Source organism: Bos indicus x Bos taurus, chromosome 22, assembly GCF_003369695.1.
Source record: "Bos indicus x Bos taurus breed Angus x Brahman F1 hybrid chromosome 22, Bos_hybrid_MaternalHap_v2.0, whole genome shotgun sequence".
NCBI lineage: Eukaryota > Metazoa > Chordata > Mammalia > Artiodactyla > Bovidae > Bos > Bos indicus x Bos taurus.
This window is the reverse complement of record NC_040097.1, coordinates 33,561,515-33,587,489: the sequence shown is the minus strand read 5'-3', so window position 1 is coordinate 33,587,489 and position 25,975 is coordinate 33,561,515. Positions and strand designations below refer to the sequence as shown.

At 41.1% G+C, this 25,975-nt stretch overlaps 1 protein-coding gene across 6 annotated transcripts in view; it reads left to right on the top strand.

The window, feature by feature from the left end:
- CNTN3 (contactin 3) overlaps positions 1 to 25,975 on the top strand; it is a 399,245-nt gene that overhangs the window by 204,226 nt on the left and 169,044 nt on the right. For all 6 annotated transcript variants that reach the window (XM_027522607.1, XM_027522610.1, XM_027522611.1 and 3 more), the window contains one exon: positions 8,360 to 8,455. In XM_027522607.1, the coding sequence (XP_027378408.1) occupies positions 8,360 to 8,455 (96 nt within the window). The remainder of the gene's footprint in view (positions 1 to 8,359; positions 8,456 to 25,975) is intronic.

Sequence of the window (25,975 nt, the reverse complement as noted above, 5' to 3'; positions counted from 1 at the left end):
ACCCTGAATATTCATTGGAAGGACTGATGCTAATGCTGAAGCCCAATACTTTGGCCACCAGATGTGAAGAGCCAACTCTTTGGAAAAGACGCTGATGCTGGGAAAGATTGAAATCAGGAGAAGAGGACAACAGAGGATGAGATGGTTGGATGCATAATCGACTCAATGGACATTAGTTTAGCAAGCTCTGGGAGATGGTGGAGGACAGGGAAGCCTGCTACGGTTCAGTCCATTGGGGTTGCAAAGTACTGGACACAATTGAGCGACTGAACAACAAAAACAACAGACCAATCAAGTGGTAACTCCTCCAGGCTTACAGACCTGGATTATCTTAGAGCTGAGACAGGATTCCTGGTGTGCTCAGTCTTGTGTTCTTTTCCTAAATTTCACTGGTAGAAAGTTTAAAAATCTGCAACCCAGGCACAGAGGATTTAACTTTGGTGGGGAGAACCAGCATGGAGATTCCAAGGAAAATGACATGATGGATGCAAAGATAATTTAACTCATTTCAAACAACTATTGATGACCCATACAATGCCAGCAAATATGCAATAGTCTAGAGCTATCAAGATGAAAATGACAATGTTCTAATCTTTTTGGAGCCCCTAGAATAAGAGAACAAAATGGAAAAACAGAAAAGTATAGAAAATATACTGCACATCCAAGGAGCCGTGGCTGCACGGGCGCAGGAGGGCCTAGAGGAGCTATCCCACGTTGAAGGTCAGGAAGGGCAGCGGTAAGGAGATACCCCTCGTCCAAGGTAAGGAGCAATGGCTGCGCTTTGCTGGAGCAACTGTGAAGAGATACCCTATGCCCAAGGTAAGAGAAACCCAAGTAAGATGGTAGGTGTTGCAAGAGAGCATCAGAGGGCAAACACACTGAAACCATACACACAGAAAACTAGTCAATCTAATCACACTAGGACCACAGCCTTGTCTAACTCAGTGAAACTAAGCCATGCCCGTGGGGCAACCCAATATGGGCGGGTCATGGTGGAGAGATCTGACAGAATGTGGTCCACTGGAGAAGGGAATGGCAAACCACTTCAGTATTCTTGCCTTGAGTTAAGATGCTACTGGAGATCAGTGGAGAAATAACTCCATAAAGAATGAAGGGATGGAGCCAAAGCAAAAACAATACCCAGCTGAGGATGTGACTGGTGATAGAAGCAAGGTCCGATGCTGTAAAGAGCAATATTGCATAGGAACCTGGAATGTCAGGTCCATGAATCAAGGCAAATTGGAAGTGGTCAAACAAGAGATGGCAAGAGTGAATGTCAACATTCTAGGAATCAGCAAACTAAAATGGACTGGAATGGGTGAATTTAACTCAGATGACCATTATATCTACTACTTCAGGCAGGAATCCCTCATAAGAAATAGAGTGGCCATCATGGTCAACAAAAGAGTCCGAAATGCAGTACTTGGATGCAATCTCAAAAATGATAGATTGATCTCTGTTCGTTTCCAAGGCAAACCATTCAATATCACAGTAATCCAAGTCTATGCCCCAACCAGTAACGCTGAAGAAGATGAAGTTAAAAGGTTCTGTGAAGACCTACAAGACCTTTTAGAACTAACACCCAAAAAAGATGTCCTTTTCATTCTAGGGGACTGGAATGCAAAAGTAGGAAGTCAAGAAACACCTGGAGTAACAGGCAAATTTGGCCTTGGAATACGGAATGAAGTAGGCCAAAGACTACTAGAGTTTTGCCAAAAAAATGCACTGGTCATAACAAACACTCTCTTCCAACAACACAAGAGAAGACTCTACACATGGACATCACCAGATGGTCAAAACTGAAATCAGATTGATTATATTCTTTGCAACCAAAGATGGAGAAGCTCTATACAGTCACAAAAACAAGACCAAAAAAAAAAAAAAAAGAGAAAAGGAAAGATATAAACATCTGAATGCAGAGTTCCAAAGAATAGCAAGAAGAGATAAGAAAGCCTTCTTCAGTGATCAATGCAAAGAAATACAGGAAAACAACAGAATGGGAAAGACTAGGGATCTCTTCAAGAAAATCAGAGATACCAAAGGAACATTTCATGCAAAGATGGGCTCGATAAAGGCCAGAAATGGTATGGACCTAACAGAAGCAGAAGATATTAAGAAGAGATGGCAAGAATACACAGAAGAACTGTACAAAAAAGATCTTCACGACCCAGATAATCACGATGGTGTGATCACTGACTTAGAGCCAGACATCCTGGAATGTGAAGTCAAGTGGGCCTTAGAAAGCATCACTACGAACAAAGCTAGTGGAGGTGATGGAATTCCAATTGAGCTGTTTCAAATCCTGAAAGATGATGCTGTGAAAGTGCTGCACTGAATATGCCAGCAAATTTGGAAAACTCAGCAGTGGCCACAGGACTGGAAAAGGTCAGTTTTCATTTCAATCCCAAGGAAAGGCAATGCCAAATAATGCTCAAACTACCACACAATTGCAGTCATCTAACACACTAAATAGCATATTGAAAAGCAGAGACATTACTCTGCCAACAAAGGTCCGTCTGGTCAAGGATATGGTTTTTCCAGTGGTCATGTATGGATGTGAGAGTTGGACTGTGAAGAAAGCTGAGTGCTGAAGAATTGATGCTTTTGAACTGTGGTGTTGGAGAAGACTCTTGAGAGTCCCTTGGACTGCAAGGAGATCCAACAAGTCCATTCTGAAGGAGATCAGCCCTGGGATTTCTTTGGAAGGAATGATGCTAAAGCTGAAACTCCAGTACTTTGGCCACCTCATGCGAAGAGTTGACTCATTGGAAAAGACTCTGATGCTGGGAAAGATTGAGGGCAGGAGGAGAAGGGGACGACAGAGGATGAGATGGCTGGATGGCATCACCAACTCAATGGACACAGGTTTGAGTGAACTCCAGGAGTTGGTGATGGACAGGGAGGCCTGGCGTGCTGTAGTTCACGGGGTCACAAAGAGTCAGACATTACTGACCAACTGAACTGAACTCAGCTGAACAATATTGCTTCTGTTTTATTTTTTTTAATTTTGGGGGGGAGCATGAGGTTATGGATTCTTAGCTGCCCAACTGAGAATTAACCCCATATCCCATGCATTGGAAGGGGAAGTCCTAATCATTGGACATCCAGGGAAGTACCCCCCTTCCCCACACATCTTTCAAACTGACAGTTCTAGGAGGCATTCTGTATACTTATCAGAGGTTCATGCAGAATCAAGCCCTCATTGATTCTAGTAAGTAATGTACCACGTAATGATTTTTCCTCCATCCCTTTTTTACTTACCTCAGACTGTTTCTCTTACCTCCTGAGATAATCATCCATATACACTCAGTCACTCAAGTCTTTCTTGGCTCTACTTTTGGAGAAGAAAAACTAAGATACTGTTGACTTTGTTGATTAAACCGTTGTTTTTACAGAAGGAAACACTTATTTTCCCAGGACATACATATTGCCTGCCATGATAGAATTTTCCCTTAGAAACTTCAATGTTGATTAAACATTTTAAGAATTTGACTAACCTGTTAAGTAGGAAAGGGAACAAAAGAGGAGGAGATGCTTTAAATTTGGAGGTTGGAATACAGAGCAGAAAATAATGGTTAAATTTATGTCCTGCTGATACTGATCATGATTAAGAGTCAATGGGTTCTGTGTTATATGCACATTTGGTCTGCCTTCCAGAAGCTTCAGCTTTTGTCAGGAAAAAGGAGAAGTCATGATCATCCCCTGAACCCTAGTTTTCTTTTTCTTTTTGTAGTAGGGCATCCTTTACTGAGATTTTTCAGCTAATTGCAATTATACCTCTGATCATGGAAGCTGGATCATTGCATGGGATTCTTCTTTATTTGTAACATCTGGTATCAGAGAGATTCAGACCAAAATCTTCACTGAACTGCAGTCTTGATCTTTATTGTCTTTTTGGATGTGTTCATTGTGTTTTTTTTCCCCAGCTTTTTTACTCACACGCATGACTTCTCTTACTGGAAGCTTTCTGATTCCTTCAAAAGCAATCTTGTTGTTGACACTGTTCGGGTAATGATTTAATTTGGTAACTATAAACCATTAAGCATTTCAATATTAAACTTTAAAGAAATTTCAGGAATTATGTGTAAAAAGCTATTACATTGCTAATATCTGTATTCTATTTGCAATTTAACTATCACTACTGGACAGGATTTTGCATTTTAATTGAAAAAGCAACACATCGCCTCATAGAATACAGTAGGGTTGTATTATATAAGTAGTAAAGCTCACATGCAGTTTTCAGTGATGCTGATTTTATTAGCTTCTCGTGTTATAATTGCAAGTGATCACAAGGTGTTTTGAGACTGAGCTCTAAATTTTTAAACTTTAGGACCATTTAGTCAGCTGGCCATAGTTTCAGATTTATTGCTACTTGTATGTTCCATTTTAATCCTCTTAGGGGGATTTTGTTTTTTACCTTGACATCTCTTATTGTCATATGTTTTGTATTATGACATATTCAACTGCACATATGTATATCCAGTTCAACATATGACCTTTTCCACCATTTCCCATAAAACGATCTATACAGAATTCTTTGGTCAGAAATATATAGGCCATTCTGTAACATCCATCCCACCGTAGTAGACATTATCAGTGCATATTTTATTTTGTTTTCTGTCTCTGCCATACTGTACTTGATGTTTCTCATTTTGCTTAGCTGAACACATCTTATGGCTCAAGAAACAAGTGCTTCTTGTTGGGAAACCGTCGTCATTCTTTGGCTGATTTCAAGTCCTGCTGCTAAGTCACTTCAGTCACGTCTGACTCTGTGCGACCCCATAGACAGCAGCCCACCAGGCTCCCCCGTCCCTGGGATTCTCCAGGCAAGAACACTGGAGTGGGTTGCCATTTCCTTCTCCAATGCATGAAAGTGAAAAGTGAAAGTGAAGTCGCTCAGTCATGTCCAACTCTTTGCAACCCCATGGCTCCTCTGTCCATGGGATTTTCCAGGCAAGAGTACTGGAGTGGGGTGCCATTGCCTTCTCCGGATTTCAAGTCCTACAGAGGTAGAATTGTGTACTCTAAGCCGTGCAGTTATATTATGTGACATTTCACATACCCTGCTTGATAGCCTACCTGGATGAATCCACACAGAGAAACCAGCATCAGTGATATGTAGCCAGTAGACTCAGACTCCAAACTGAGCACATGCATGTCGGAGGAAATCAGAGTCACCCCTCACTCTTCTCTGTGGGCACTGCTTCTGTCTTGTGGCCTTGTCTTCCTCTCTCTGGTGTGGTGAGATCAACTTGAAAGTGAAGTGTGCGAGCAGACCTTAGAAAACCTGACCCAATATAGAAAGTTAACATGTGTCCGGGTGAACTGTTTTATACACCAAGAATGGTCCATGTGCATATTCACAGAGAAAGCAATTAGAATAGAGAGTGTATCTCTCATGGTTCTACGTTCCTGCCTTTAATGTCAGTTTGGGAGTTACTGTCTCCAGGGTGTGATTAGAACTTGGGATACCTTAGAGCTGCACAGTGTGTGACCAGAAGGGCAGTCAAGGTGAGCCATTTGGATCCTGTAGGAGGTGGTGTGGAAGAAGGTGAAAGAAAGTAAAAAATGTGGACAGGTGGATTTTATCTTTGTTGTGGTATCTTCGTTCCTTGACCAGGGATCAAACATGCACCCCCTTGCACTGGAAGCGTGACGTCGACCACTGGACTGCCAAGGAAGTCTCTGCCTTTGATTTTTAATTCAGATTTGCCCAGTTGTATATATACTTATTTTGTGTGTGTCTGTGTATTTAGTTTTATACAGTTGTATCACATGTAGTTTGTATATCCACCTCATGGTCAAGATCCCTCACAATGCCCTTTTATAACCACTCCCATAGTCCTGCCCCCAGCTTCCCTAAACAATGCTGCTGGTGCTGCTGCTAAGTCGCTTCAGTCGTGTCCGACTCTGTTGCGACCCCATAGATGGAAACCCTAAACACTGGCAACCAGTAAACCATCCTCTTTCTGAAATTCACGTTCAGCTTTGGTCCTAGATGTAGTTCTTTTTAGATGCTCCTTATCACGTTGGTTTCTTGAAATCTGGCTTTGGAGGCTTCAGAATAATGTCAGAGTTTGCAAGAATTAGGAGATAGGAAGAAAATTCTGAGAAGTTTCTACCAAATAATTTCTGGCATGACTTCTTATTTATTTTGACTCCTAGACAGGCCTTGTTCTAATATAGTTCTTGTCAAGATTGAACCATATGCAGCTTTGACTTGAGTTTGGGGTTGTATATGTAATCTGTCAGGATATATCAGTAATCTGAAACTTTGGATGTTTATACTGCTTTTATCTCTATATTCCCTAAGGTTCAAAAAAAAAGAAAGAAGCTGGGAAAACACTTACAGCACTACAGTTATTTTTTCTTTGCTCTTCTGGTGCGTATTCTCCAGAAACTGGCCACATCAGGTTTCCACAAATAATGTGCCTTGCCCTTATAGGCTGTGGGGCTTCCCAGGGGGTGCAGTGGTAAAGAATCTGCCTGCCAATGCAGGAGATGAAAGAGACACAGGTTTGATCCCTGGGTAGGGAAGATTCCCTGCAGGAGGGCATGGCAACCAACTCCAGTATTCTTGCCTGGAGAACCCCATGGACGAAGGAGCCTGGCCAGCTACAGTCCACAAGGTCTCAGAGTGTCAGACACACACACGCCCTTATATACTGTAGAGACAGTGTCACTGCAGAGCAAGGGACAGACCTGTGACAGACATAGTTAGTGTTTAGGCAAAAGAGATTTTCACCTTTGGAAGAGAAGAGACATTAGTTTCTGTAGGGCTTCTATCTTTTTGGTGTATTCTAGGTAAAATCAGTGATGAGTATGTTTTCTGATGCAAAGTTATATACAATAGAAGAGAACAAAAATTGGACAAGAAATCAGTAAAAATTATGATACACACTTGGTTGTCAGAAAATAATGTTTTGAAACTTTTTCCATGTATGGGCTAACATTCTGATATGATGTACTCTTCTCTCTAGTCTTTGGAAAACATTCCAGTATTGCAGTTTCAACTCAGTTACATTTCAAGAGCCTTACTGTTTTGATAATGCTGCTTTTGGTTATGGCAATGGCACCCCACTCCAGTACTCTTGCCTGGAAAATCCCATGGACGGAGGAGCCTGGTAGGCTGCAGACCATGGGGTCGAGAAGAGTCAGACACGACTGAGCGACTTCACTTTCACTTTTCACTTTCATGCATTGGAGAAGGAAATGGCAACCCACTCCAGTGTTCTTGCCTGGAGAATCCCAGGGACAGGGGAGCCTGGTGGGCCGCCGTCTATGGGGTCGCACAGAGTCGGACACAACTGAAGTGACTTAGCAGCAGCAGCAGCTTTTGGTTACAGATTTAAGATGCTATAATACTGTTATATAAATTTTGTAGGGTAAACTCTGAATAAGACCATGAACACTATGTTTTCTCCTTTTATAGTCACACATACGATCAGTTTTGCTGATTGTTTAATTCCATGTTTATAATCTAACAATTTAATACTATTTTTAGTCACAATAAAATGAAACAGCATAGGGTTCTTATTTCCCTTTGATGTGTTGACTATATTCATGTGTCTACAGTTTGTAGTTTTATCAATTTGAAGATGGTTGTTTCGGTTTTTGCATTTTTCAAGGCAAAGTTGAAATTTTTGAAGTCGTATCTTAAAATTCATGCTCTGCCTTACTTTTCATAGTCACCACATAGGCAATTTATATCAACCCTTAAAAGCTGTGAAGTAAGTATATTCTTTCACAAATTGACAGTACAAGTGTTCTGATACAGAAAGTGACACCTCGCGGTGTATTAACTGTGGAATGCACAGTATTTTTTTTTTTTTAATCAGAGTTTAGAGAAACAGGCTTTTCTTCTCTTTCCTCATAGTCTTAAGCTTTGTTCAAATGAAGCCCATAAATTTTCTCCATGCTATAAGCTGGAGAATATGAATTAGAATTTGCTATTCTGGATTGTTATGAGAAGAAATCAAATGGTTTTTAAAAAAGATCACTGGTGATCAAAATAGTATTTGCCTTAATTGCTTTATTAAATACTTAAAAATAATTATGTGGGCAATGATAAAAACAGTTTGTATTTTTTTCACTATAAATAAAGAAGAAATATGTGAATTTAATTCACAGGGTTAGTGAGTATAGTTTTTATTTTTATTACTGAATTTCTAGAAACACTAATAAAGAAATCAAAATCCAAAGTTTCCTTCTCAAAGCAAATGCTGAAAGTTCTAAGGTTCCTGAGAGGGATTTTTTTTTTTTTTTAATTTTCCTATAAAAGGAAAGGAATGTCTCTTGTTCAAACATTTTAAATGTATGGTCCTTTCTGAAATCCTGTTTTGTTTTGTTTTCAAATCAGATCTTGAAAATTTTAAAACCAAAATGAGAAGTACAGTGTCAGTGCGTGAAGGCCAGGGAGTCGTCCTGCTCTGCGGCCCCCCGCCACACTCTGGAGGTAACAAGTGCTATGTTTTTGCTTCTTATATTTATTAAATAAGTTTCAGGGCAAGACCCACAGTATATGTGCTCTTATTGCTTCCATAAATTACTTTGAGAAACTTGATAATCCAAGCATTGTATTCTGTCGGCTGAGTTGGAATATAAGAAACTCAACAAAACATTGTCTATCTCGAGAAGTTTACAAACATGATTTACTCATTCCAACAAAACAGATCTAAAGGCAGGCAAGATCAAGTTCATTCCAGTTCCCTAATGGTGCTGAACAATGCTTCATCCTTACACTATTACCATTTGTTATTCAGTTTTAGACCATGACATATATTGGTGTCCGTGGGGTTCTTTCCTCTCTTTCCCTCTCTCTTTCTGTCTCTCCCCCTGCCTCATACACACACACTTATACATGATTATTGATATATGCTGTTGGACCTCTTGATATATATGTAATATGTATTGAAAATGAAATATGTTTATATTCATATCATTTTTATTGAGGTGTTGAAATTACAAATTTTATGCTACATTGGTATAAATTGAATTATTGCTGGAAATTCAGGACCTTAATGAAAAAGCTGCAAGAGTGAAAATGAACTTCTGCATGTATGAAAGTAATTTAATAAGCCCTGTTCCCTGTTAAGAGCCTGGAGTGCTGGTTGGATTTTCCTCTCATGCTCCTGACCAGAGGGGAAACTGAAAAGTCTTCTTCCCAAGAGAGTAAAGCTTATTCAAATAAAAATATGCTAGACTTCAATTGTTTCATGACATCTGAAGCAAAGTCCTTGTGGCCCTTTGGTGAGTAGGCAGTTTAAATCACAAAACCTTCAGCCCAGTAAAACAGACATTTCCCGTCTTCAGTATCTGATCATTTGAAATGTCTGAGCCAGCTGCACACTGCAAATTTGGGGCTTATCTGCTTTGCCTGCCCTCGTGTTGGTGGGTACGAGTTTAAATTGGGCTCCCCAGTCTAATTCAGCAGTATATATTTTGCTGACATCATGAAGTTCCATCAGATCTTTGACTTTGAAGGGAAGCATAGATTCTTTTGATTAGCAAGAAAAGTAACTGATTTCAAAATGACTTGAAGAAAATAGGGAATTTACTGGCTTATAAAACTGGGTTGATCGCATGCTGTCTATAGAGCTGTGTGGTTAACATGGAGATGTGCCACCCAGAACAGCTCGCTGCCTCACTGTGGTTAGTGGGGTCAGCCGGTGGCCTCCTGCTCTCAGCTCTTTCCCAGTCTCCTTGGCTGCAGGAGCCACTTGCCTGTGACCTCACCCTTCCAGGTGCTGCCTGCCTCTGGTGTCTGAACAAGGAGAGGATGTCTTGGGGTCAGCCATTTCTGCCTGTTAACACTGGGAAGTTCTGGTGGCCAGTGCTCTATCCAGAGCTACCTGCCAGGATGACCATGGCTTTTTTGGATGACCCCAATTTGACTTCTTTCTGATCTCAGATCCTGCTTCTGCCTCCTTGTTTTCACAGGTTTTGATCATTAATCAAAATCTTTCATCCCAGACTCTAATTTTTGCTCCCTGAGAACCCAAACTAGTGAACTCACTAATTTAGCCAATTTCTCAAGCAGTTTATGTTTCTTGGTATTTTTTGGCTCTGCTTCCCTCCATGTTGATTCCGTTGTTCTGTAGACTCCCTGTGTAGCACAGGTGGCCCCTGGCAACTCTGGGCTCTCATGATCCTTGATGCTAAAGATCCTCTTGGGCCAGACAGCCTGTTGCTCAGTAGCTCCTGATGTTAATTGGACTGGCCTTGCTTATCAGATTTTTCCCTCCAGCAAAGGGCTGAAACCAGCTCCATCTAATGACAAGCACTTGAATAAGAAAGACATCGTTTTCAAAGGAAAAGGGTTTCATTATGAGAAAAAAAAAAAAAGGAAAAAAAGGGAGAGGGATGTGTTAGATACACACTAACCACTAAACAGTGTTGGAATTACAGCTAGTAAGCAAGTATCAAAATTACTAAAATTTACTGTTTAAATCAACATAAAATAGTAGCTGGGCAGTCTTGTTTATGATGTATTTGGGAAATGCTGACCCGATTTATGAGCCTGCCTAGATGATCTTCTTTAAGCGCTTTTATGATGCGCTCCCTGATGACAGAGGAGGGGCTCTTTGAGTTGCACACCGTGAGGGTGTCTTAATAAGCTGTTGGATAAAACATATTACAAAAGATGAATCATTTCTGTTGTCATGAAATTGGAGAACTGCCCGCCAATCACAGCTCTCCTCATGTAATGACATCCTGATTTCTCTCTGTCTTTGGTGACTTCATATAGTTCTCCTTTCATTTTTAAAGCTCACAGTCTGGGCTGACAGTGGAGGTCTGTAGAACTGTTGGCAAAGAAGGAAAGAAATCTGCCTGGATATGGTGCATTAGCTCTTAAGAACTCGGTGCATGCACGGGAGAACAAACAACTGAACAAAAGCATACTTGCCTTCATGCCAGGTTGTGCAGGAAAATGATAGGGACCAGAGCAACAGATGTAGACACTGAAAACAGGATTGTCATTGATCTAGGTCTACCTAATGCTGTGCCTGCCAAGACACAGTTTATACCCACTGCTCTGACCCCTTGGTTTGGGAGCATCTTGAAGACAGAGCCTATGTTCAAGTTTGCCTTGCACCCAAGTGCCCAGCAAGGCAATGGCACCCCACTCCAGTACTCTTGCCTAGAAAATCCCATGGACAGAGGAGCCTGGTAGGCTGCAGTCCATGGGGTCGCTAGAGTCGGACACGACTGAGCGACTTCACTTTCACTTTTCATTTTCATGCATTGGAGAAGGAAATGGCAACCCACTCCAGTGTTCTTGCCTGGAGAATCCCAGGGACAGGAAGCCTGGTGGTCTGCCGTCTATGGGGTCGCACAGAGTCGGACACGACTAAAGTGACGTAGCAGCAGCAGTAGCAGCAGCAGCCCAGCACAAGGCTGGTTTATAACAAGCAGTCAGTAAGTAATAGTTAACAAATGAACATATTCATGAAATGAACAGAGGAATCTTCTTAGATTTGGCCAATGATAAATGCTTTTTGAGAATGTACTGGAAATCCTGTTTCTAGACATAGACGCATTTAACAGTTGATATGCCCTGGGCACCAAGAAGACAGGTGCAGACACGGCCAGATCATGGTGAACTCTGACCACAGCAACTTTATCTGCCCTTCTTCATTTTCTTGTGGACTGGGAGACTTCTAATTCAGGGGAGGATATGAGGCAGCATAGAGCAGCCAAAGCCATGACCTCAGGGTTTATCAGCAGGCGTGATGTGGGGCACTGGCCGCCCTGCTGTGACCTATTTTGTCTTCTTCCCACAAAGTCCCATCGTCCCTCCAGGACATGAGTTTCCCTTTTCTGTCTTCGCCACTGTGTTATTTTTATTCACTTTGCCATGTTTCTTCCATTCTACTTGGTCTCTTTTCATTGGTCAGAAATGTTTAATGTCATTGTTACTTTCTGATTACTGAAGATACCCTCATATTTTATTCATCTGTCATATGCTCTAATAGCCTGACAGAGTAGACACAGGGGCAAAATAATAATAGAAGTAATGACAGTAATAATAACAACAACAAATAATAGTACCCTCTATTTACTGAGTGCTACTTAGTTGCTAAGCAGTATGCTTGCTCTTGGTGGAAATAAATCAACTTCTAGGAGATTCTTTTGATTAAAAGTATGGAGAGGAACCGGATAAGTGACAAGGGAGATAGATATGCAAGGAGAGAGCCTCAACAGGAGTCCCAGAGTATGGACACTGCATATGTTCCTCCTACTCCCTTAATTAATTCATGTATGCAGATAATTTATAGGAAAGTAGCAGCCACCTGGGGCTGCTTTGCTGAAGAGCAGTTCCCATTTATTTGATGCCATAAGAAAGAAAAATTGTTTCATGATAAGTGACAATTAGAAATGTTTCTTGGGGGTCCGCATAATTCCTAAGCAATGCAGGCTACTGTCATTTGACAAGAGTCTTATCTCTCACGCATTCTGTGACCTTTCTGCCACTTCCTATTCATCATCATCTCTGCAGAATAATCCAGTACTTCTTTAAGGTGAAAAGGATTTGTATACTCTTGAAAATTAGTTGGAAGATCAGGAATTAGCAAGCCAAAAAAAAGGTACCAGCCAGGGATTATCTGTGGCTTAATTATTATTCTAGTTACCAGTAGTGTGAAAAGCTGGGAATTAGTATAATTACCAGTCAGTTACTGATTTCGCTACAAGATCATTAGAAATTCAAATGCATACAAAAAAATATCCTAGTATAAATAAAGATACAACACTGGATTATGAGTCCTTCATGATAAGTACTAATTAGACAGGAATTCATAGGTTAATCAAGTTATTGCATACACACATGTGAACAAAGACTTGATTTTTGTCCAAGGATGGCTAATGAGATTTATTCTGAGTAAATAATAGACCTGAGTGTTTCGCAGTGTTTCATAAGCAGATGACTTTGGTGTCTGATTCAGTTTCCCATGTCTGTGCTCTGTGAATATTCTTCTTCCAATAACAGCCCTGGACACTGCCATCCACTTACAACAACACAGCCTCTGAGATGTGAAAAGGAGAGTGTGAGATGCCAAACAACAAGTAGTGGAGGTTGAAGCAACTTCATCCTAAAAATTGCTTTGTAAATCCTGGTGTGACAGAGGTGAGAACTGTCAGCAGCATAACCAGATGGCATGGGATTTACACACTCTGTAGCAACATCTTTTTTTTTTTTTTTCTGCCCCCTTTACCGAGGACCAAAACCCAAAAGCTAACTCAGATAGTTTAGCTGAGGGAACTTAAAGAAAAGTTTCCAAGTAGGAATGTTCTGGAAAGATTCGTCCAGCTACTAGACTTTGTTTCAAGGGAATGAGATATTACCAAGCATTTTCAATGTGACTTTGACCCCAATCGAGAATTTCCCTAAATACCTTAATGTGTAAACTTCGCATGTCTTGTCTTGGGCACTCATTTTTCCTTGAACTACACTTCTCTACTGTTGAGGTTCCTAATCTATGGAATCTTAGTTGCTGGATCCCAGGTGGCTCAGTGGTAAAGAATCACCTGCCAGTGCAGGGGATGTGGGTTTTATCACTGAGTCTGGAAGATCCTCTGGAGAAGGATATGGCAATCCACTCTAGTATTCTTGCCCTTGAAAGAGGCGAGAAAGAGTTGGTCACAAAGAGTCGGACACGAATTAGTGACTAAGCAGCAACAATAGCTTTTTACAAAACTTTGAGGTAAAGAATACATAGGCTGTTCATGGGCAAAATGTGCTTTCTGCCTCCCATGATCTTTGCATCACTGGTCACTGTGTAAAAGGTTTTTCTGAGAACCCAGCGATTTCCCCTTCCCTAAAACAGTGTGTCTGAAAGTTGCGCCATGCACACCTTTATACTGTCACAGATTGTGAAATCAAAATCCAGCAGACGATTGGTGGGTTACTGAGGAGTAAGCCTCTATCTACACCACAAAATATCACTCCTCAGTTAATGCCCCCAAGCCTGGAAGGCGGAGGGATATTACCATGTCATGACAAAGAGTTAAGAGAATCCATCTGTACAATGACTGAATCATATTTTTCAATTGTAAAACTGTTTTTTGACTATATGCTAATGTTGATGTGACTGTCGATATTTATAGGAGTCCAAAATATTAACAAATTCCTAGCGGCATTTAGACAAGTATGTTCTGAATTTGTTAACACAAAAGCCTCAGTCACTGCTTACATGGATAACAATGAAATATTTTGATCTCTCAAGGAAGTATCTATTGTAGTAAATACTCTTATTCCTGCACATTGATTTTATAGTTGGAAATGGAAATGAAAAACCGCTAGTTTCTCCAGATTGCTTAAATGTAGAAACTGTGAATTAAAAATATTCCTTGAGGGGGGTTCAGGATGGGAAACACGTGTACATCCATGGTGGATTCATGTTGATGTATGGCAAAACCAAGACAATATTGTAAACTAATTAGCCTCCAATTAAAATAAATAAATTTAAATTAAAAAAAATTATTCCTTGAGTCTGCCATGCCTCCTTACTTCCATCCATCCATCCACCCTTCCATCTGTCCACCTACCCATCCAACTATTTTATTCATGTTTTGATTTATTCATGCATTCATCAAGTATCTTTTGATGTAGGAAAGGTATTTATATCTTATAATGCTACTTTTACAATACTAAATATGGCCATTTACTCAAATAATTTTAATATTAAATAGAATAAAGTAGAAAGCATTACTGATAAACTTGATAGGAGTGTATCAAATCAATATTTTTTGAACCCCACCCAAACTGCTCCCCAAATGAAGTGCAATGCACTCATACTATAGGCAGTAGGAATCCACCTGTCCTCAAGGGCTATGGCTCCACTGGAAGGGAGAAAGGTGGGATTACTGGTGATGGGTTAACCCTGTAGTGACAGTAAGATAAGCGCTGTTATTCAGGTGGATGCTGAGCTTGTTGTTGATAGCATCAAGGAAGGGAGGATCACTCTGCACCAACCAGCTGGGCCTCAGAGCAGTCAGGTGATTTGTCCAAAGACACACACAGTAAATTTGACTTCAGACCTAGGTCTATTGCTTTCTGATGGAAAATTTTCTTATGCTTCCAGAAACTACAGGCTTCAGTTTTCCGATTTACATATCTTCTGCATTCTGGGACAGCATTCTCCAAACCCTTTTCACAGATGCACTGATATAATTAAAATATTTGTTAAGCACCAACACCCAGTGCACACACATGCATATACACTGAGGCAGACCTGCAGGCGCAGGGAGGACAAACCAGGCCTCCAAGAACTAGCCTCTGAATCTCTGTTTCTTATGTGTAAACAGGGAATAATCACAGAACTTATAGGGTGGTTGTGAGAATTTATGAAAATAATATATATCAATGTATGTCTGATTTATTTATATAGATCAAAATATACTATAATCCTAATATGTTTACTGTGGAGAAAATATAAAATTAAAATAGCTAAGTACATTTATGAAGAGGGTTTATTTCTGTTTTCTTCTTGTACCCCAAGGTACGTTTGTACATTTGTCTGGAATATTGGTACCCCATTTTAGAAAACACAGTTCTGGAGAGTGTTTGGGTTTCCTGCTTGCAACCATGAGGGTCGGATTATCTGTGGTTGGAGACTTCAGACTTGTTTATGTGTTGCTTACCAACACGCTGATACTTAGAGGCCTAGAGATGCCTCTGAGGTGCCCGGCCTGTACAAGCATCAGTGGCTGCCTCTCCTCCTGCGGATTCCCTCCTTCGCCTCCACAGCCTAGACCCTCACCTAGTGTGTTCCAGCCAGTCTCAGCTGCTTAGCCCAGAGAAGGGTCAATCAGCTACTCTCTCCTAGAAGTTAGAAAATTGACCTGACAGGCTGCAGTGTTTGAATTTGGAGATTTGAGGCAGAACTTCCCTATCATGCTGAGAAAGCTGATGGACGTAGAACAGAGAAGCAGCCCTTCAGAGACTGAAAACAGAGACCGGGGACAGAGTGAAGGCTAAAGACTGCCTGGCTGCCGGCCCTCCAGCCTTCCTCCCTTAGCAGCTGCTTTCTTATCCTCTGTCGCCATGAAACAGCCCCAGTATAGGGATATGTATTCTGTTCCCTTAATTATTTTAATCTGAGTCTACTGGGTTTGTTTTTTACATCCAAGGGCTCGAGCTAATACAAAGGGCATTATGGTTAGGGCTACACCAGTGTGGAGGTGGAGAGGTAATATAACTGATGCAAGGAGAAGAGGAAATTTAATGTAAAAAGTAAAGGAAGAGAAGCTACATGTCTGCACAAGAGCCCCTGCGCTGTTCTAGCATCCATTTGTGATTGAAGTCAGCACAGAACATACCATAAGTGGTCCTAGAAGGAGACGGGTCACAGAAGACAATTTGAAGAAACTGCATTTAGGGTTATTTACCTGTTCATTCTATGAGTAGGTTTCCTGAAAATTTTAGGACTATCTAGGACTGCTCTGCATATATTTCATCACAGCAGCATGAATTCAGGCTCACTCCGCCCCCCATTTCATTCTCAAATCCCGTAAAATGGTCTGGTATAGTCAGTGAGAAATCATTTTCTCCCACTGAAAAGACCACATAGTTTTCCTTGCTGTAATTCCATCCACTCACAAAGAGAAGTAAGAAAGAACATTATGCTCATGAAAGCAACAAAAAAATCACATGTGTAAGCTGGAAGTTTCTTCTATAAGAACTTAAAGGTAGCAGAGCTCTGACGTTTTCTGCTTTAAGTAAAAATTGCACTGTAAATAGTAAAGGCTTTGATTCTTGCCAGCTTAAGCAGAAATTAAGGATAACTACTACTTGGTGGGTTTTGTCAAAAACAAAAACAGTAACATTAGGGGAAACCTAAGAACTAATTTGTGTGCTAGCAAGAGAGTTAAATGCTCATTGATTTGCCATAAAAATGCATTTGTATGTACTAATGTTTTAATTAAGATTACATGAGCTACTGTAACAAAGAAATCTGAAAATATATTAGCTCAAACCAAATCATATTTCTTGCTCAAAGTCCACATCAAGTGTTTTTGATCATAGGCCTCTGGCTCCATCTGTTTATGCCTCTCCATTTCAGCGTCTAAAATCCATGGTCACTACCTCTGTCTTTGTAGAGTTGACAGATAAAAAAGGAGGGGAAAGCCCCATGGGTGGTTTTTATGGACCTCTGACTGCAGGAGATGGCACGTCACTTAAGTGTACTTTCTGTTGACTGGTCCCCAGTCACACAGTCAGAGCGAGAGCAAAGGAGGACCACTGTGTGTCCCTGGGGAAGTGGGAACGGGTCTCTCTGCCACACTCTGACATGTACTTTTGAAAATAAGCACAAACATGTTAAGACCAAAGACACATGAGGTGCAGAGTGTCTCAAAAGTCTGTATTTCATGAACTCTAGTGGCAACATAAGAAGTTCATTTTGGAGAACTTGTTGAAAATGTGTATCCCACGATCCCACTCTCAGAGATTCTCATTCCTTAATGTGGAGTCTTTCCTGGGAATCTCCACTCTTTGGGGCTTCCCAGGTGGCTCAGCAGTAAAAAACAAATCTGCCTGCCAGGGCAGGAGATGCAAGTTGGATCTCTGGGTTGGGAAGCTCTCCAGGAGGAAGAAATGACACCCCCACTCCAGTATTCTTGCCTGGGAAATCCCATGGACAGAGGAGCCTGGTGGACTGCATTGAAGCATTTCAGGAGTTACATTTTCTTAAGTAGGACATGTTGGACTTTAAAAGGAAAGTGGAATTTTTGCCTTATATATGGCATTGAGGTTCATTTATTTATAAGCTGGACAATTCCTATCTCAGCTCAATTTGTCCTTCATTAACATTGATCCTCTTAGAGAGTACAGCTTCCAGCGTGCCTAGGTGTATAGCGGAATATTCCCTGGGGCTCATCCACTTTCCCACGTGTGGAGCAATTGGTGCCAGGCAGTCAGCTGTGCTTGTTAATAATCACAGGAACTGTGCATTGGTTAAGTTTTCAGAGCTTTCAATCCTTGAGTATCTTATCCTTGAGCAGTTTGGATTCGTTTATTGTTGTTATTGTCTGTGTTTGTGTGTGTGTTCATCTCAAGGGGATGTGCCCATCTGGAGTAGAACCCAGACTGATCTTATCAGGGAGGAGTTTTAAAATCCTTCAACTCCCTTTACCCTTTGAGGTCTGGCTTAAAGCTCAACATTCAGAAAACTAAGATCATGGCATCTGGTCCCATCACTTTATGGCAAATAGATGGGAAACAGTAGAAACAGTGTCAGACTTTATTTTTCTGGGCTCCAAAATCACTGCGGATGGTGATTGCAGCCATGAAATTAAAAGACGCTTACTCCTTGGAAGGAAAGTTATAGCCAACCTAGACAGCATATTCAAAAGCAGAGACATTACTTTGCCAACAAAGGTCCATCTAGTCAAGGCTGTGGTTTTTCCAGGAGTCATGTATGGATGTGAGAATTGGACTATCAAGCAAGCTGAGCACCAAAGAATTGATGCTTTTGAACTATGGTGTTGGAGAAGACTCTAGAGAGTCCCTTGGTCTGCAAGGAGATTCAACCGTCCACTCTAAAGGAGATCAGTCCTAGGTGTTCTTTGGAGGACCTGACGTTGAAGCTGAAACTCCAATACTTTGGCCACCTGATGCGAAGAGCTGACTCATTGGAAGAGACCCTGATGCTGGGAAAGATTGAGGGCAGGAGGAGAAGGGGACGACAGAGGATGAGATGGTTGGATGGCATCACCGACACAATGGACATGGGTTTGGGTGGACTCCAGGTGATGGACAGGGAGGCCTGGCGTGCTGTGGTGTTACAAAGAGTCGGACATGACTGAGTGACTGAACTGGACTGAACTCTGAGTTTATGGAGAGTTTATCAGACATACTCTCCATTTTCTGCTTACATTTCTTACTGTGGCTTTTTTCCTAATGTCCTCTTGAGTTAAAGTCATTAGATACAGACACACTTGGCATATTAAACACATAGAAATATTTTTTTTCTTTATTTGAAATTTGCTCTCTATCAGTCAAGCTTTTACTAAGTTCTGTTGCAGTAACACATGACTCCAGAGTCTCAATGGCTTATAATAATTTAGATTGATTTCCAGTTTTGTAGGCTCTATGCTGGGGGTTTGTTGCCACTATATTCCATGAAACTGAAAGTCTCTCAGTCATGTCCCACTCTTTGCGACCCCATGGACTATACAGTCCATGAAATTCTCCAGGCCAGAATACTGCAGTGGGTAGCCTTTTCCTTCGCCAGGGAATCTCCCAACCCAGGGATCGAACCCAGGTCTCCCACATTGCAGACAGATTCTTTACTAGCTGAGCCACCAGGGGAGCCCAAGATTACTGGAGTGGGTAGCCTATCCCTTCTGTAGCGGATCTTCCCCACCCAAGAATCAAATCAGAGTCTCCTGCATTGCAGGTGAATTCTTTCCCAGCTGAGCTATCAGGGAAACCCAAGGGACTTACTTAATTTGGGAAAAAGCAGCCCCTGTCTGAGATTTGTCTTTTTTTTTTTTTTTTAAGCTGTAGCACGTCTTCATTGCATCATGCAGGATCTTTCTTGGTGGTACACCAATTGTCTAGTCGTGAGGCAGGCTTCAGTAGTGGTGGCATGTAGGCTCTCTAGTTACAGGTGTGGCCCTCGAGCTTAGTTGCTCTGAGGCATATGGGACCTTAGTTTCCCAACCAGGGGTCGAATCCACATCCCCCATATTCAAGGAGGATTTTTAACCATTGAACCAACAAGGGAAGTCCCTGGGATATGTCATTCTCATGGGAGAAGAAAAAAAATTGTAAGACCCATTTTGCCTGTTCACAGGTGGTATATACATCATTTTTGCTCCCATTCTGTTTTGAAAAGCATGTACTATGGCCAATACTGATCAAATGAGCCAGAAACCATTCTGTCACAGAAGGAGCAACAGATAACTTTACTAATAATGTAATTGACCATATGTTCCTATTGTTTTCTTTAGCTTTTTGGCCTTGTAATCTCTTTCAGTTTCCCCAGATGTGATGACACCTAGATCCAACAACTAGTTTAAGATATCCCGCTTTTCCAACACAAAAATGTTTAAGTACAATGATATATCATGATGAAAAATGGCACTCGAAAGGGTCACGCCACCCAAAGTGTTCAAATGTTGCTCATCTCCAGTTAATTATTTCCATGGGGAAAGCAAGTATAGCTAGAAACTATATGTTGGCAAAATTTTCCAAAATGTTAGCAATGTGAATCAGATAGTACTTGGTCTGAGGGTGCCTTTAACCGGTGGGTTGTAGTTAGAAGTCTCTTCCTCAAGCACATTCAATTAATGTTAATTTTTTAAAAAGTCTTATTCACTCAATAGTCCAAGGGGATGTATGTCTAAGAGAAAGTTGAAAGTATTGTTTATAGCCTTTAAAAATTCATCTTTTATGAGATTCAGGAGTACATAAAACAATTCCAAATACGGCTAATTAAAACAGCTAATTATGGGCTCCTGGAGGCCTGCAGTGCTGGAAGTAGCACCTCAATCCTTCTTTAAACAGTTTTCCAAATTCATTGTATATCCATTTTCTGAAGCACTTAAGCATTCTTCCCTTTCAGTTTGTTTTCATTATTACGTTTGTTAGCAAATGTTTTATGCCCCCAAAGTGGGAATAAACCAGTCAACTATACACAGCAAAGTCCTGGGGGTCTAATGTGTGAGGTTTTATTAGATGTAAGTACAAACTTTGTCATTTTTGAGATTCCGTTTGGTTTTATCTGAAAGGAAATGAACTTGGAAAGTCAGTGGTAGATGTCAGCTAAAGTTCAGTTGCCATAAAGAAGCACTGTATTCTCAAGAGTAAACATGACAATTCAGCAGTGTTGTGTGCTAAGTCGCTTCAGTCTTGTGTGACTCTTTGTGACCCCATAGACTGTAGCCTGCCAGGCTCCTCTGTCCATGGGATTCTCCAGGGCAGAGTACTAGAGTGAGTTTCCATGCCCTCCTCCATGGGATCTTCCCGACCCAGGGATCGAACCTGTGTCTCCTGTGTCTCCTGCATTGGCAGGCAGGTTCATAACACTGGTGCCACATAGCTAGTTCTTCTGTTGTAGCTATGAGTATATCATTTTTTATTCCTAATGTAAATTTTTATGTACATGTAAAAAGCTAAGAATTTTTCAGGCATTCCCGGACAGTCCATTGGTCAGAACTCCATGCTTGCACTGCTGAGAACCCCAGTTCAATTCCTCATCTGGCAAACTAAAATTTCACCAGCCGAGCAGAGTAGCCAAAAAAAAAAAAGAAGACATTTTTTTCTTATGTTTCTAATATAAGCTTAATGTTTTCAGTGACATTGCTGTACTTGAAAGTATTATGTATTTTGCAGCCCACTTGTATCGCTTCTTTTAATTTCCTTATAATTTTCATACAACATTACACATATGTCTGCACTCCCTAGTCTTGATCACCCATCATAGAAAGGAACCTTCCTGTGCATTGCCCCCTGCCATGACCATCTCACGCATGGGTTGATAGATTATATACACTGGGTACAGGTACTTTCTGTGTACCTGCCATAGACTCCTTGTTTTCTCTTGTGGTTTTATATTTTTACTCATAGACCATTTGTTTGACACTGAGCAAACATTTTTCACCATGTTCTTGTGGAATAGTAATAGGCATCAAATAAAAGAGTGAGGCAGTTTACAAAAAAAAAAAAAAAAAGTTTGCAAAAATGCTAGGAAAAGCAAAAGAAAGCACCTTTCTTTTATTTCTCAGAACTTTTAATAGCACAGTGTTAATTTTATGTAACCTAGAGGAGGAGTCTAGTGTGCATCTTCTCCCAAACTTACTTGACAACAGAACCCTTTATGTAGCATCTTGCAAGACCAGATATTCTGAGAAGTACACCTCAGGAAACATTTACATAGCTTAAAGACCATACATACCAGAAAAATTTTCAAAATATCCTCTGCCAAATGCTCTAAGGGTTTCTGAAAGTTTGGGATAGCTTAGTGTACAGACCTCACATTTCCCCAAAAGGGAAAGTGAAAATCACTCAGCCGTGTCCGACTCTGCAACCCCATGGTTGCAAATTCTGGTTGGAATTCTCCAGGCCAGAATACTGGAGTGAATAGTCTTCCCTTCTCCAGGGGATCTTCCGAACCCAGGGATCGAACCCAGGTCTCCTGCATTATAGAACAATTCTGTCTTTACCAATTTTAAATGTTGTAGTTACACATGAATCGGAGAAGGCAATGACACCCCACTCCAGTACTCTTGCCTGGAAAATCCCATGGACGGAGGAGCCTGTTAGGCTGCAGTCCATGGAGTCGCTAAGAGTTGAACACGACTGAGTGACTTCACTTTGACTTTTCACTTTCATGCATTGGAGAAGGAAATGGCAACACACTCCAGTGTTCTTGCCTGGAGAATCCCAGGGACGGGGGAGCCTGGTGGGCTGCCATCTATGGGGTCGCACAGAGTCGGACACGACTGAAGTGACTTACCTTACCTTACACATGAATACTCTTTAAAGATAGAATTATGTACTAACATATTATAAAAGGAAGGGAGGGAGAGAGGAAAGAAGAGGGAGAGGAGGAAAGAAAAGAGAAGGACAGCAGTAGAGGACATGCCTATCTTATCAGTGAGCAGGTGCAGTCAGTTCCCTGCATTTGTTCTGATTAATCTTGGCTGTAGAATTGTTAATGTATTAGGGGGTGAAGTCTTCATTATATCATTATGAAAACTAGGGGAGAAAAATAAGTGTTGCTTTGACTAGTTAATATACTTCTAGCATTTTATAAATTTGATTAATTATGTGTGGATCACATTACATCTGTTACAGGAATAACAACAGGCTGGTGTTTTCTGCTGAGAAAACGAGTCCATCAATCATCTCTAATCATTGATCTTCAGATAAGGGGCCCGATGCCGGCCCATGCTTACAGTAGCCATACTGTGTTTTGAAGACTACTGCCAAAACATATTGTATTCCACAAATCTCTTGAGAAGGCCTATTCTGTTTCCACTTGTGATTTGAAATGACATTTGAAGTGGTGATGTATGTAGACTTAAAGCAATCTTTTCCAATCATTATGCCTTTAAGCACCACTCGCGTCCCTCAGGATTCTTTGACCTTTTTTCTCTGCATTATGCTTTTTTGACAGCTCAGAGAGAGAAGTGGTATACCTGACATCTGGTGTAAACATGAAATGTTAATTCTTAGCACATACTTAATATTGCCAACTGCTTTCCAATACTCGTGTGAAATGTTTTGTTTTTTTCCCATGGCTATAACACATAATCTATATGAGTTTTCTTAAACTAATGCTGGTATGCAGTAAAAGTTATTTCTTGGTTTTCCTTCGCTGTGGTTCTGAATCTTGGATTCCTTAGTATAGATTAGTTGAGTGGCAGAGGTTCAAGAGTCCTTAGCAATAAAATGAGAGAATTTTGTCCTTTACAGTACTAGAGTGGCTAATGCATGCGTGCGTGCTAAGTCACTTCAGTTGTGTCTGACTCTGTGTGATCTTGTGGATTGTAACCCACCAGACTTCTCTGTCCATGACATTCTCCAGGCAAGAATACTGGAGTGGGTTGCCATGCCTTCTCCAAGGGATCTTCCCGACCCAGGGATTGAACCAGCATCTCTTGCATCTCCTGCATTGGCAGGTGGGTTCTTTACTACTAGCACCATCTGGGAAGCCCCAGAGTGGAGAATAAGGAAGGTTAAAGGAATATTAGAACAAGAAGCAGATGCAAAAGAGGGTAAAAAAAGGCATTGCTAATCTTTCTATTATGGAAGTAGAACAGAGGCACAATTACATATCTCCAATAGGCATTGGTGGAGAAGGCAATGGCACCCCACTCCAGTACTCTTGCCTGGAAAATCCCATGGATGGAGGAGCCTAGTGGGCTGCAGTCCATGGGGTCTCGAAGAGTCGGACACGACTGAGCGACTTCACTTTCACTTTTCACTTTCATGCATTGGAGAAGGAAATAGCAACCCACTCCAGTGTTCTTGCCTGGAGAATCCCAGGGGTGGGGGTCGCACAGAGTCGGACACGACTAAGGTGACTTAGCAGAAGTAGCAATAGGCATTGGAATGTATCAAAGTGCCCATGATTTCTTTCTGATTCTCAATGAAGTATTTTGGAGGTATATATTCCAAGCTACAAAGAATCATTAAGAATCCTACGCTTAATTGAAAGAAATGCTGGTTTTCTAAAGCCAAGTCATTACGATCCGCCCATTGTAATATAATGAAGGAAATCTTGAGCAAGTGAAAGGAGTAGATGAAATGCAAAACTCACTGAAAATCCAGGTATCTGCAAGTTGGGAGAACTTGAAAACAATGCATGAATTGGATACCTAGTCAAAGGAAGGAAGCATTAAAGAGATAGGCTGGGAATTTCCATTGGAAGTATTATGTAGAGAAAATTTAGAACTGAAACTGTGAGAGAGTTTTGCCCAAAGAACAGCATCTGTGCATATCTGCTGTTACACTTGTGACCCTCTCAGTCTTACACACATGATTAGAGACTAATTCCTTGAATCTCTTTTAATAGGAATTGAGACAACTAGCAGTGGGTTGGGCTTCCCTGGCTGCTCAGACAGTAAAGAATCTGCCTGCAATGTGGGAGACCTGGGTTCAACCCCTGGGATGGGAAGTTCCCCTGGAGGAGAGCATGGCACGCATTCTAGTATTCTTGCCTGGAGAATCCCCATGGACAGTGGAGCCTGGTGGGCTACAGTCCATGGGGTTGCAAAGAGTCGGTCATGACTGAGCGACTAAGCACAGCACACAGGACAACAGTGGTTACTAGGACTATGATAAGACATCCTAATAGAGGACATAACTTAAAACCATTATACATATATATATATATGCACACAAATTTATTTAAAATTTTGTATCATATAAAATTGATTCTTCTAAGCTCTGTGCAAGCCTAATGAATGAGAACCTTTATACCTGGAATTGAAAAAATATAATGGAGTTGATAAATGTATAGACAATCATACTCTATCTTAGTGCTGGTAGAATACTAGTAAGAGCTTAGGGAAGTAACCTTCAAATGGTCTTTTGAACAATGGGGTGTTTCACTGGAAGACTAAAGGACAGATGAGTTCTATGAAAATTCTTTTGGAATCGGAGAATGCAAGAGCCTCCTTTGCCGGATAATTGCCCTGACTAAGGGAAAGGAATTCTTTAACAAAGTCACGTACACAATTCCACATGGGAAATGAGGGACATTCTCCAGAGAATTCCAAGTCTGTTTACCGAGGTTCAGCATGATCTCTGTCAGGATAGGGGTATGCGGTTTGAATGCACCTTTGGGAGAATGTCTCCAACAATCTGGCCCAGTTTGGAAATGCATCAGGAAACATTCCAATTGCAGGTTGGTTTCAGGCCTGGTTGTGTCCCCTCCAAGGACAGGCAAAACTTCCAAGTACAGTTGAAAGAATACCATGCACTGCCTCCTGAGCGTGCCCTATTATTGTCTCTTTTTTCTGTGATACCCTTTAAAAACCAGCCAGTTACTGTACTAGGGAGATAATCCAGGGATAAGACTTACTCAGTGCAAACCTTTTATTAAAGGCCTACAGTGCTTCGTTCTAGAGAATTTTGTTTTCCTTTTTTTAAACTCTTAGATCAGATTTTCAAAAGCACATCAGAAATATTCCTAGTCTTAAATCCAGGGATTTATATAACACAAAGTTGCAAGACCAGTGGGAAATTAATTTCCTTTGAAGTACAAGAGCTTGAAGTTTGCATCCTCCCACCATGGAGCGAAATTTATTCAGGCACTGTTGATGACCTCTTAAGGTCCTTTCTACCCCAAATTACAAGCTGACTGCAGGAAGCCAGTGATTGCCTGGGTCATTCTGGCTAATCTAGGAAATATCAGGTCAAAGTAAGGTTAACTAGAGACTGCTCACGTTGCTCACAAACATGGACCCCCATTGGAGAACGTGTCTTGTATGTACATGGCACTTATGATATGCATCCTGT